The 13204-nt window shown below is 46.0% G+C and overlaps 1 protein-coding gene across 2 annotated transcripts; it reads left to right on the top strand.

Moving 5' to 3' along the window:
- Window positions 1–1376: 1376 nt before the first annotated feature.
- LOC124483513 (zinc finger protein Aiolos-like) lies at window positions 1377–12571 on the top strand. Of its 2 annotated transcripts, none has more exons than XM_047044003.1 (8): window positions 1377–1551; window positions 2252–2351; window positions 2523–2690; window positions 5752–6201; window positions 6681–6848; window positions 7307–7423; window positions 8708–8824; window positions 11462–12571. In XM_047044003.1, exons 2-8 carry the CDS (start codon window positions 2300–2302, stop codon window positions 12067–12069), a joined length of 1680 nt encoding a protein of 559 aa, XP_046899959.1. In that variant the 5' UTR covers window positions 1377–1551; window positions 2252–2299; the 3' UTR covers window positions 12070–12571. The 2 variants fall into 2 exon arrangements, with proteins under 2 accessions (XP_046899959.1, XP_046899958.1); XM_047044002.1 differs by having other exon boundaries at window positions 1384–1551; window positions 2284–2351.
- Window positions 12572–13204: the final 633 nt, after the last annotated feature.

The following is a 13204-nucleotide window of genomic DNA, read 5'->3' as shown; positions in this document are numbered from 1 at the left end:
GGATCGTCTACATGTTCTCAGTTCCACAGGTGTGCCGGCAGGATTGTTTGACAGTTACGGTAACACAAACGGCCACATCATACCAGCGTGCAAAAGAAAACAAGTTGCGCTTTGTGCCTCTGTTCTGTGAGTGTGCATATTTGATTAAAAACATTGCTTTGTACCAGTTGTTATATATGTTTTCCTGTAAAAGCAGCATAGAAATCCATGTGGGGTTAGGGTGGTCATTAGAAAAGGTGTTTATTGGTCTCCCAAAGCCTTCAGCATAAAGGCCAACTGTAGGGGAGGCCAAGCAGGGATAGGTGGCGGGTCATTTATGAGGTGTTAGTGTGCGTTTGTGTGCGCGTGTGTGTGTATATATGTGTGGGAGAGTGTGCGTGTGGGAAAGAGATTGTGTAGTGTGTGTTTGTGTGTGATACCGAGAGACAATGTGTGTGCATGAGAGAGAGAGAGCTGGAGTGTGTGAGAGAGTTTGTGTGTGAGAAAGGAAGTGGTTCTCTGGAAGATCGAATACTAGGTCACAGTGGTTCACAATTCAATTTGGAAGGTGTTTCATTGTTAATAATGTGTATGAGTGTGTGTCTGTGTGCTGGTTGTGTTTTGAGACATGTGCATGTGCATGTGTGTGGCAAAGTAGTGTGGGGTCTGCCTCGACTTGCAAGTTTTGCCTCACACACACACACACACACACACACACACACACACATACTGGTGGACACCTCCTAAATACCTCTTTTAACACATGTTATACCCACTTCTCATCCAACAATAATATGATTTCAGCCAATCTGCCAGTGCGGTATACTTTTTAGTCCCTACTACACAGACCAGGCATACAGGACTTATTGAGGTCAGACCAGATGTGGCAATGTGTTACATGCCAATGTTGTACAGTAACAGGGGTTCATCACCTTTACAAAATAAATTATCGTCATGGTAAACAACACTATATTGCAAAGATTGTATTAGATTTGACTAGTGGTGCTCAGACATTTGAGTTGGTATGATGATGAAGATGATGGTAAGTTAGAAATAACATTGCTCATCATGAATGCAATGTATGAAGCCCTTGGTCATGTTCTGTAAATGTTTGGATAATCCTTTTATAAGTGGTAAATAATTGAACTATTGAGACAGATTCGCTTGAAGGCAGTAGCATTATTTGGCCAGAAGATGGAGGAATTGTACTCAATTGTACCCACTAACATTATCTACGTTGCCTGAAAATAGTTTACTAATGAAATATAGGCCTACACTATTAAAAACAAATGTAAAAAATACACAGTGATATACATTCAACGTTCACTTTCCGTTTCGGAACTAATCTATTTGTAAAGCTGTAATGAGGAAACCAATACTTCCATCTTGCAAAATTCAGCCCCTGTTTCTTTAAGAACACTCTCCAAAGTTTAGCATGACGTCGACTATGGCATTTCCATAGCGAGGAGCTCCAGCGGCGGAGAAGGGAATCTTACGGCGGGAGAGACTGGCCACTTCAAACTAAACCTGACGTTATTGCCCTATTATCCCAGGTGCGAGTTACAAGAGCAGGTACGTCTCTTTTAGGGAATACTTTGTATCATATGTTACCTTCCTTGTAAATAACAGCGAATCGTTTTTTTTCTCACACTTGAAGTCCAAGGAATATGAGTATTGTATTCGTTTGATGAAGTAATTATATTTTGTACAATAGGGATGTGATAACACATTTGCAATTTTTTTAATTTATTGAGCAAATGTTCAATTTAAAATCACAAATTAACAAGTCTTTTTGGAAAGCTCAAAGTAAACGTGTAGGCTATGTAAAATATATAAAATTAAGTTTATCTTCTTTTTCAACAAACAATCATTGGCTGTCGCTCAAAGTAATTTTGCCTGCAAGATTACCTTAAGTTGTATCAAGCTGGCAAAGCATATTAACTGTTTGAGTCGTTGGATGTCTTTTTCACACTTAACTTTTGCATTGACTTTACAGGAAATGCATGTTGAGTGAACGTCATAGGATTTGGGCTATTTGAATGAAGTGATAGGGTTGAGCAATGAACCTTTCAACCTTTTACCGGTACAGGTCTTGAAATTGACTGAAATTCGATTCAGAAGCAACTTTTGTGTGCGCCTAAATGTGTGATTGTCCACAGAACAGCCTGGACAGCATGTCAAGGGTCAGCTGGAGAGTGCATATTTACTCTCCTGAAATGAGAGCTACATAAGAGCTTCTGACATGTGCCATAGCTTCTTCTGTTGTCCTCAGACAACTTCTTCATTCTGTACTTTCCGCTCCAGAGAGCAACGTTCCACGATGAACACAGACGAGACCCAAGAGTTCAAACCGGCAGAGAGTGAAATGATGGGTGGGTTCTTTTTCCACTGTCCAAGTCCGCTTTCAAATGGCGGTGTAATGTACACAACCTGTCCTGGAAATGTGTGACATGCACCATATCATGTGTCATTTCGTTCCTTTGCTGGGGTGTAGAAAATATGCGACACATTTAGATACATTAAAAAAGGTGATATATCCACAGACATCAGCAGCAGTACAACAGACCAGATACCACAGGAAGAGAGTGAGGTGGTGGAGAAGAAGAATGAGGAGGAAGAAGAAACGGGTTATGGGGCCCCGGAGAATGCTTCAGTCAATGAAAATGAAATGGAGTCTTCATCTGAATCTGCAGATAAGGAACAGATAACAGGTGTGATTCTCGCATACACACAGTCATGCATTCGTAGCCACCAACACACACACGCGCGCACACGCACACACACACAGCACAGTCTTTAAATAAATTCATAGCCACAGACATGCACACACAGCACAGTCAATGCTCCAAAATATAAAGTGTACAAGGCATGTAATGTTATAACATTATTGTCATTCTTATTGCTCAATCATAAGAAACACTCAGTATTTGTCGTGGGGGCCTTTGACTAAGAACACACATATGTTCAGGAATAAACTGTCCTCATCTACTATAACTGTTTATTTGAGAGATGGAAGATACACTTTTATTTAAACCACGGCTATATTCTTCTCAACAAGCAGCATTCAACAAAACCCTCTAGATAAGCCTGGGCTCTATTATTGGGTCTCTCAAACCTGCGTGTATGTGTGTGTGTGTGCGATGGTCGTATCTCAGTCTGACTCTGTACATACGCCTGCATGTGTGTGTGTGTGTTCTATCCGATGGCGTACGTGTGTGCATACGTGCACATCTAAAAGTGTACGCACAGTTTCCATAGCACCTCCCGAAGTGTCTAACGTGACACCCCCCCCCCCCCAAAAAAACATCGCTCTTTAGCTCCTCACCCACCGCCGTGACCACATGGTGGTTTCTGGAGGGGGGGCCTCGGTCGCTGGAGCCGAGTTAACGCTCATGCAAGCAGGGCTTTGGGGACAGGCCGGGCAGGACTTTGGAGACGTGTGATAACTGTAGCAGGGACCAACGAGCGGGTACAAGCACTCACCCCTCCCCACAAGGCTTGAGCTGCTCAGAGTTGAATGTGATCCACCCTGCACTTCCAGGAGTTGGTATGCGCACTGCGGCTTTGCAGCACGCCGCCGCTAAGTTTCGTTGGGCACATGCAGACTCAGGATGAGAGAGTGTGTTTTTTTTGTTGTTGCGCTGAATGTGGAGTACGAGCGTGCAAGGGTGTTTGCGGATTCGAGGGGTCAGAGTTCGGCGATGATGTTGCTTGTGTTTGCGTGTCCTTATGGTGCCATGACCGTGTCATGCTCTTTTTTGGTTGTTGACGTTTTAAATGTATTTGATGGAGACAGTGAGAGGGTGACAGGAAAAGCAGAGGGGGGGGGGGGGGAGAGGGGGGAGACGTGCAGGAAATGGCCCGGGCTGGAATCGAACCCGGGCCCCTGAGCCGACAGTGCATAGTCGGTGCCTTGTTCTGTATGCACGTTCCTTTTCAATGGAAGTCAAAGACAAAGTTGAATGTTTTTCTTCCAAAATGGGCACTGAAGCTCCCTGAGTTTCAAGGCTTTGAAGTCTCGACTATCTCCCATCTAGGTTTGGAATATACACAAGAGTGTACGTCAAACACAGTAGTTGCGTGATGAGGTGTATTACCAGGTGTGTGTGTGTGTAAAGGGCTGAGGGGGATACACACACAGTCTTTGGAATATATAGAGAGACCGTTTTTAAGTCAATGCCATTTTTTTTACGTGTTTGGAGGAAAGGTGGGCGATACGGTGAACAACAAAGTCCTTGGAGAGTGACCTTTAAAAAAGGATTCATTCTGTTTTCAAACTTTAATTCTGCATGTCTACAATCAGGTCTATTACAATCAAGTCTTTCACAATCAGGTCTATAACAATCAGGTCTATCACAATCAAGTCTATCATAATCAGGTCTATCACAATCAAGTCTATCATAATCAGGTCTATCACAATCAAGTCTATAACTATCAAGTATATCACTATCAAGCATATCACAATTAGGTCTATCACAATCAGGTCTATAACAATCAGGTCTATTACTATCAAGTATATCATAATTAAGTCTATCATAATCAAGTCCATCATAATCAGGTCAATCTTAATCAAGTCTATCATAATAATGCAATACAATACATAATAAACAAAATACATCAGCAGAACCTCATTAAAGTACCCCAAAAAACAAAATCAGTAACTATAAACTAAAAGAACATAAAAACCAGGTTATTTTGCTTAAAACAACCTAAAGAGCCTTGAAACTGAAGAAAAGAGTTACAGACAAAAAGGAGGAATATCAACCGATACCAGAATTATGGGGAAGAAAATTCCCATAATCCAAAACACCTCGTCTGTGAGATCTGATGAAGGATGAGTTATGGCTCGGACATGCATGGCTGATTAATTCAGAAGTGTACATAAATACTTGATCTTCTCAGATACAACCAAATGCTTCAGATTCCCCATGCAGAGAGACCTGCTCAACCAAGAGTTGTTCAATGCCCAAAAAATTACATTTTTAAAATGGATTGTACCCAACAACTTGGGGATCACTGTACTGAATTCTTATAGATCATTTGTTATTTTCTGTCATCCCTGTAGATCAATCGGATACACCATGATAATTGGTGGCTAGCTATAGACTAATACTGTAAGTGCAGCCTTCAAATGAACAAAGGTACAGAATCAGTCCGGCCTTTCTCATACCAGTGGCAGATGGGAGTTTGTTTCTTTTCGACAGTGACTTCTCCTGACCCTGTTCTAAGCACAGAGAGGAAATGTGTTGTCTTTATCTTCTACATTCATCTCCCGGCTGTCTCTCAGATGTTACTCTGCCCCAAATAAACCTCAGCAGACTTGTGAAATGTACTGCTGCGAGAACAACCCACTAAATAGTAAATCAGCAAGTGGTGGCAATTTCTTTCGCTGAACTTTAATCGAGTAGCTATGTTGCTATGTGAAGCCTTTGCAAAACGGTGTATCTTGCCATATTTGAACACAACATTGCCATCCGTTTTTGCACGTTTGTGAGTGGAATTAGTCTGTGGAAACTCTAAAATAGGGTAACACACAAGTCTAGTTTTTTGTGGTAAAACGTGATACATATCTCAGTCCAGGGACACATATGTATTTATTTTCAATTGACCGCTTCTACCCTGGTATGAATTGAGTGAACTGGGTTGAAGCGAGGAACAAGATATATGGGTCAGGCGCTGGCTAATACCGTCACATGCATGAGTTTGCATGTGAACCTCTGTCCCTTACCAAATTCCCTTTTCCCCTCATGCCCCTTCCTCCTTCCTCTCCAGCTGGGATCGTCGTGAAAACGGAGAAAGAGGAGACGTTTGAACAAAAGGGCGACGGCGGAGGAGAGGACGATCCGAAGGACGAGCGGGGGGGCTTCGATGCGCTGGAGGAGGAGGAGGAGGAAGAGGACGAGGAGGAGGGGGAGGAGGAGGAGGAGGAGCGCGAAGGGGAAGAGGGCGAAGAGGAGGAGGAGGACGAGGAGAGGGACGGCGACGAGGAGGGAGATCCCCTCGACGAGCCGCAGGACCTCTCCCTGGCCGACTACGGCAAGTACGAGAACCAGGCGGAGCCAACGGACGCGCGTCACCCCGGCACCGCCGCCTCCCCCTACGGCGTGCCAGCAGCCGGCGCTTCTCCCCGCGGCCACGCGGGCAGCAAGCTCTGCTGCGACATCTGCGGCCTGTCGTGCGTCAGCATCAACGTGCTGCTCGTGCACAAGCGCAGCCACACCGGTGAGACTAGCGTTGCCTGGCGCTGGGACCTCAAACGGAGGCGGCGGTTACACAATAACGAAAACTTAACCGATACTTGGGGTTGATAAGGCGTTTTTTTTTGTTTTGTTCATGAGTTAAATTGACGAGTGTCTGAATGACTGTGAATATGAAGTGTAGTGATTTGTCGTAGACAAAAGTCGTTTTGATACACCCAGATGCATCCAAGGTCCTAAATAAAAATGAACGAACGACTATCTATTGAAAACCGTCTAAGTTCTACATTAGTCTTAATCTGTGCGGAGGGAGCCCTAACTTAAATAAGAAACCCAAGTTTAAAATGTATTTGTATTTCATATCTGACCCTTTATTACTGGAGAAATATGAGTCAAATCGGGTCAAAAACTGCACAAACTTTCTTTAAAAAACAAGTTGATTCACACAGTGCCTCCATGTAGTGTAATTCCCTCTGTCTGTGTGTGGTTGTCTTGGCGACCCAGGCGAGCGTCCGTTCCACTGCACGCAATGTGGCGCCTCCTTCACTCAGAAGGGAAACCTGCTACGCCACATCAAACTGCATTCTGGGGAGAAGCCCTTCAAGTGCCCCATGTGCAGCTACGCCTGTCGCAGACGCGACGCCCTCAGCGGGCACCTGCGAACGCACTCTGGTAAGACACGGCACCTGCACGGGAGTCTGCTCTCAGAACACACACACATTTCACACACCTGCAAAAAAGAAAAGAAGTAAACGGATGCCTTCAGTAGTACATTCAAACACCTGGGAACCCTTCACTCACTCACACACACACACACACACACACAGGCAACCTCACACACACACACACACACACACACACAGGCAACCTCACACACTCCCATGTAGAATCCCTCACATGCACGTGACCGAACACAAGGCTGTTTCCAAATGTGCACACTTTCATCGAAGCATGTAAGAATCTTCGACAACGACCCAGATTTTTTTTGATAGGTTCATGGATAAAAACATGAGATAAGGGTCACGGGATCAGCACTTCAGAGGGAGAGTGTCCCGCTTTGAGCACAGCATGTCGTGTTTTGTCGGTGGTGCGTGAGTTTCCAGTTCTAACCGGCCAACTCTTGCTTGCAGTGGAGAAGCCCTACAAGTGCAACCACTGTGGTCGCAGTTACAAGCAACGGAGCTCTCTGGAGGAGCACAGAGAGAGGTGCCACGTGTACATCCAGAACAAAGGCCACACGGAACGAGGTGAGAAGCCAATTTGCGCGCGCGCACACTTGTGAAGAAAGAAGAAGAAAAAAAAAAACACTGTAACAGCAGCGCTTACACTTCCAAGGATCCGCACGTAGATACGAAACACGCAGCAGGCAAATACGAAACACGGTGCACGTAGATACGAAACACGCGACGTACAGATACGAAAACGCACACACGCACGCGCATGTGTCTAGTCTCACGCTTGCTGGGTTGGAGCGCATACTTGATTCACACTTGATGCATTTGGATACGACCACAGATGCAACACTTGAATGACGCACGCACATTTATATGTTTTCCGACATTTTAATCGTTCATTCATTTACATATTTGTAGCATGAGAACGCTCCAACACCGCATACACATGCACGCACGCACTGTTGCCGCAGGACTGGTGTAACCTCATCGCATTGAGCTCACAGTACCTGCCAGTTGTTGGCATGAAATAGGTTATGGCCTCTGTGGTAAATACTGTTGCCTTACTAATCATTTGCTTTCTTCAGTAATCGTGTGTTTATCAAAAGGGGTTAGAAATATAGAACAAATGTCTAGGTCCTCGTGTTTCTGACGCAACACCCCACAACCGGCATAAACACACATTCAAGAGCACACATATAACCACACACGCACACCTCCAACCTCTTTAGAGTCTGTTTGTCTCCTTGGTGGACAGGGGACAGTTGCGACACAAACAATTCCTTCCTGTGTCTTGTTTGAGTGTTTGTTTAATTTTGTGGTCGACGAATGTCGTAAGTTATGGTCGATAGCGTCTCGGTGACAAGGAAGCACATCCTCGCGGTCTCTCCTGCGCCAGTAGCTGGTTGAGGCACAGCATCAGGAAGTGAGGTCATGGGCCTTGTTATCATGGCTGGAATCAGTCTTGTTTCCCCTCCAGTGTGTTTTTTGTTGTCCTTTTATTTGTTTGTTTGTCTGTCTGTTTTTTTTTTCTTCTTCTTCTTTTTTTCACATGTGGCACAACCTAAAATGCTGGAGGTGGTGGACTGTTCATTTGTGGCTAACTGCCTGCGTGTGACACTGTCTGAGCACTCTGCCTCTCACCAGTTGAAGAGACCTCACTTTTATCTTTCTCTATCTCTGTGACTATCTCAATATCTCTATCTTTCTCTCACTTCACCCCTCGCTCGGTTTCTTTCTCTCCTCCCCATCTCTCTCTCTCTCTCTCTCTCTCTCTCTCTCTCTCTCTCTCTCTCTCTCTCTCTCTCTCTCTCTCTCTCTCTCTCTCTCTCTACATTCCTCTGTCTCTACCTCTCTCAGCCTCCGAGGACGCCCACGCATCCAGGACCCAGATGGGCAGCGAGCGAGCTCTGCTGCTGGACAGGCTGGCCAGCAATGTGGCCAAGCGCAAGAGCTCCATGCCACAGAAGTTCACCGGTAAGGACCTCAAAGAGGAGGTACAAGTTCAAGGGTCGGGTGGGTTGCACGTTGGGCTGCACGTGGGGGGGGGGCGACAGTCATTTCAAGGATAGACATGAATTGCCCTTTTGATTTGAGTGTTGAGTGTTTTTCTTTGGTATTTCGCTTTGTTTGGGGCGGCCATGCAAATGATCAGCTTAGTTTTCAACTGCTGCTTGATATGTGACTGGTTTAGGATTGTGCCTTTTGATAAGTATCCTGCGTGAATAGCTTCAATGTTGCAGTGGGCAACTGCGTGGTGTCGCCTGTTTGTCTTGCAGGTTGCAGTTGTGTCATCGTGTTTAAATGCAGCCTTTGATGATTGCTGCACATGCACGCCTGTGTGAGCTTTTGTGATTCGACGTGTACTTGGTATTGTGCAAAACTAAGCTGTCTGTCTGTCTGTCTGTCTGCCTATTGTCTGTCTGTCTCTCTGTCTGTCTGTCTTCCTGTCTGTCTGTCTGCCTGTCTGTTTGCCTATTGTTGTTTGTCTCTATACCTGTCTGTCTGTCATCTCTGTCTGTCTGACTGTCTGTCTGTCTCTCTTCTCTGTCTGTCTGACTGTAATCTCTTTGTCTGTCTCTCTTCTCTGTCTGTCTGACTGTCATCTCTCTGTCTGTCTGTCTCTTCTCTGTCTGTCTGTCTGTCTCTTCTCTGTCTGTCTGTCTTCTCTGTCTATCTGTCTCCTCTGTCTGTCTGTCTCTTTTCTCTGTCTGTCTGTCTCTTTTCTCTGTCTATCTGTCTCTTCTCTGTCTGTCTCTTGTCTGTCTGTCTTCTCTGTCTGTCTGTCTCCTCTGTCTGTCTGTCTCTCTTCTCTGTCTGTCTGACTGTCATCTCTCTGTCTGTCTGTCTCTTCTCTGTCTATCTGTCTCTTCTCTGTCTATCTGTCTCTTCTCTGTCTATCTGTCTCTTCTCTGTCTGTCTGTCTCTTCTCTGTCTATCTGTCTCTTCTCTGTCTGTCTGTTATCTGTCTGTCTGTCTGTCTGTCTGTTATCTGTCTGTCTCTTCTCTGTCTGTCTCTTGTCTGTCTGTCTTCTCTGTCTGTCTGTCTCCTCTGTCTGTCTGTCTCTTTTCTCTGTCTATCTGTCTCTTCTCTGTCGGTCTGTCTCTTCTCTGTCTATCTGTCTCTTCTCTGTCTGTCTCTTCTCTGTCTGTCTCTTGTCTGTCTGTCTGTCTGTCTGTCTGTCTGTCTGTCTCTTGTCTGTCTGTCTTTTCTCTGTCTGCCTCTGTCTCTGTCTCTGTCTGTCTCTGTCTCTGTCAGTCTCTCTGCTTGCAGCTTGTCTCCCACTCTACTGGCCCAGCAGTCATTCATGGACCTGATCCTCAGTACGGGTGCCATAACGTTGGTAGACCGCCAGCCATGCATAGGAACATGATCAGACAAAAACACCAAGCTACTTAAGGGTATTTAAGCACACACTCACACACAATCTGAAACTCACCAAAGCCGTCCCACAGACACATATAGATGTTCCAGTTTTACAACAGCGGACTTCAACACTTTATTTAAAAACAACACCCAGCTATTGATACTATAGATGTTCCAGATTAACAACGTCAAACTTGAAGGCTTTATTTAAAACTATACCTAGGCCTAGATATTGTAGCCTTGTTAAAATGGCACACACTTCTAATACTGCTACTTCTGGAACTAGCAACTACCATCAGGTTTGTGGAAAAAGCCAATTTCGGTAAATGACTGATTTGTCGAGCCTTCCCAAAACTTCTGGGCGTGTGTGGCGATTTCCAGTACACCCATCACACCTCCTCGCACGGCACCACTCTCGTTTCATTGCGTTGATCACTTTTTGGTTTCACAACCGGGCGCCCTGCCTCCACGCCGACGTGGAGGAATCCTGTTTCTAGCAACCTTACAAAATGAACTGAGCTGTTTCACTTTGACGACCGCGGGAAGAGAAGAGAAGAAAGTACTCGAGCAACCGCAGAAAGAAGAAAAAATAACGCGGGGAGGGGTAGGCGAGAGAAACGTGAGCGCACTCCGTCTACCCTCCTGTGACTGCAGCTGCACAGAAGATGCCTCCTGTGTTTCCTCTCCCCTTCTCCTGTCCTCACTCACTCGGTCACACACACACATGCACACACGCACACACAACACACAAACATGGGTGCACACATGAGGTGAGCAGGAAGCACAACTGTTGCTTGGGTCATGGACTTCCGGTGCTTTGCTGCTAGCTATCCAGTCACCTTCATGTGTTTTGTCTGCCCTGGCGCTCTGCAAATGCCGCCCCTGGTTACAGGAGAACGTAGGTATGTTTTTTGCCACTTTTTTTCTTTTGGGGGGGTATTGAAGTCTAGTAGGAGGGTATTAGGCTTGGTACCCTTGGCAGTGGCTACAACAGTGTTTAAAACAAATTGTAGAAGAAGAAGGAAGACAAAAAACTGTATTTGTAGAAGGGGGAAGACTCTTAACACCGACACAGGAAATGCTAGCACTATATCAAGGTATTCCCTCAGGAGTCAGGTGTCTGTATGCCCCCTCTTACCCCTTTTGAAACGACGCCAGCTTTGGTTCAGCTGGTGTGTGCTCCTGTACTGAGTCTCCTTCCATGGTGCATGTGCTGAGCTGTCTCTCCCTGTGTGTGGCCGGCGCAGGGGACAACGGTGTGTGTCTGGACCTGAGCTTCAACCGGGAGCTGCTGCACCATCGCACCGATGCCATGGATCCCCCTTCCCTCTCTTCCCCGGGCCCAGACGCCCTCCACCACCACTCCTCCCTCCACGGCGGCCAGGACTCTGGGGACCCCGCCCACAGGCCCTACCCGGTCCCTATGACTCTGACCAATGGCCACAAGCTGGAGCTGCCTCCTCCTGGGCTGTCCCACCTGACCCGTCCCGGGCAAGGCCACCTAGGGCTGGACCCGCTCCACCCCGACAGCCTCTCCCAGCCTCTGTACAGCCTGGGCCACCTGCTGGGGGTGCCGAATGCCCACAACGGCCTCCCGCTCCCCCACGGCCTGTCCATGGGCCCGCCGGAGGCCCTGAGGGTGGTGAGGGGCGACGGGGAGGCCATGGCGGGGGCCGTGTACCCCTGCGCCCACTGCAGGGTGATCTTCCTGGACTACGTCATGTTCACCATCCACATGGGTTGTCACGGTTTCCGCGACCCCCTGGAGTGCAACGTGTGCGGCCATCGCAGCCGGGACCGTTATGAATTCTCATCCCACATTGCCCGTGGTGAGCACCGCTTAGAGTTGAAGTAGTGTGCTCACACACACACACCTAAGCACATACACACTCTCCACTAGTATACACACTCCTCCAAATGCACACAGTCACTAGCAGTCCTAGGTATAACCACATACACGTTGACACACATACACAGGCATTTCAGATGAGCACATATAAACAGAAAATAAGCACCTCAGGTATTAGAATTATTTGTTTTTATCTGTTTATTTATCCAGACTTACAAACACAGCACACAACCAAATGTAGCATTTTAATGTGCTGAGTGAGGACTTATACAAGGAGTATTTATGTAAAATACATTTATAACTGGGTAAATGATCAGATGAAAAATATGTATACATGTTTTATTTTTATTTTTTTAACATTTTAAATGTTTTCTTTTCATGGTTTGTTGACGTGTTTTTCATGTCCTTTGAAGAACAGCAAGTTTTGTGACTGTAAACTGACTGTATGCTGTCGATTTCTCCTGTCAACTGTACCATGTGTGAAAATAAACACATCATATTAAAGCTGTTTTAGCTTTGTGTGGGCTGTACGTCCCTCAGTAAGGCACTACTACTACTACTACAAAAAAAAGAAACGATAAGAATATGCAAGCGTTAAAAAATGATCCTGACGCGCTCAAAGGTCACATGTCTTCTTTTAGTTTGTGGTTTGACTACTGCTGTTCACAGCTTCAAAGCCAGCCCTTCACAGTTTGCTCCCCTCTTCACAGCTCCGACAAGTCGCTCTGACACATTTGTTTCTCTTTCCTGGATATTTCGGACTTTTTGAACCCTCCGATTCAAATGGAGAAGCACGTCTGTCAATACGTGCAGGGTTATGGGTGAAACGATGCAGTCTGGGAAACAAACAAATCCCATCGATAGAAAGTGATATATTCATACATCACAAAGACTGAGCTACAGTTGTATTCACAATTATCATACCATACTTTGAAGCAGCATCTCATGTTCAGTTGCCTCTACAAGAGCTTGCGTGATGAGAATTGGTTGTAGCAACATGGCACCAAAAGGTGGGAAGTGATATGCTAGCTAGGGCAAGCTTGCTTTATGTTGGCAATGTCTCCCATTATTAGCACCTGGTGTTTGATATGTTGCTGTCTTTCCTTGGTGCAGAGGGGTTGTGAAGACCTCCTTTTGCTTG

Source organism: Hypomesus transpacificus, chromosome 21 (assembly GCF_021917145.1).
Source record: "Hypomesus transpacificus isolate Combined female chromosome 21, fHypTra1, whole genome shotgun sequence".
In the NCBI taxonomy this organism is placed as follows: domain Eukaryota; kingdom Metazoa; phylum Chordata; class Actinopteri; order Osmeriformes; family Osmeridae; genus Hypomesus; species Hypomesus transpacificus.
The sequence above is the reverse complement of the archived record's forward strand: the minus strand, read 5'-3'. Positions and strand labels throughout refer to the sequence as shown.

What these genes read in the sequence shown, in the direction of transcription:
- LOC124483513 (XM_047044003.1), top strand. Translation starts at nt 2,300, where the DNA reads ATGAACACAGACGAGACCCAAGAGTTCAAACCGGCAGAGAGTGAAATG. An exon ending in AGATAAGGAACAGATAACAG is followed by an intron (nt 2,691 to 5,751) that starts GTGTGATTCTCG and finishes CTTCCTCTCCAG; the next exon opens with CTGGGATCGTCGTGAAAACG. An exon ending in GCACAAGCGCAGCCACACCG is followed by an intron (nt 6,202 to 6,680) that starts GTGAGACTAGCG and finishes TTGGCGACCCAG; the next exon opens with GCGAGCGTCCGTTCCACTGC.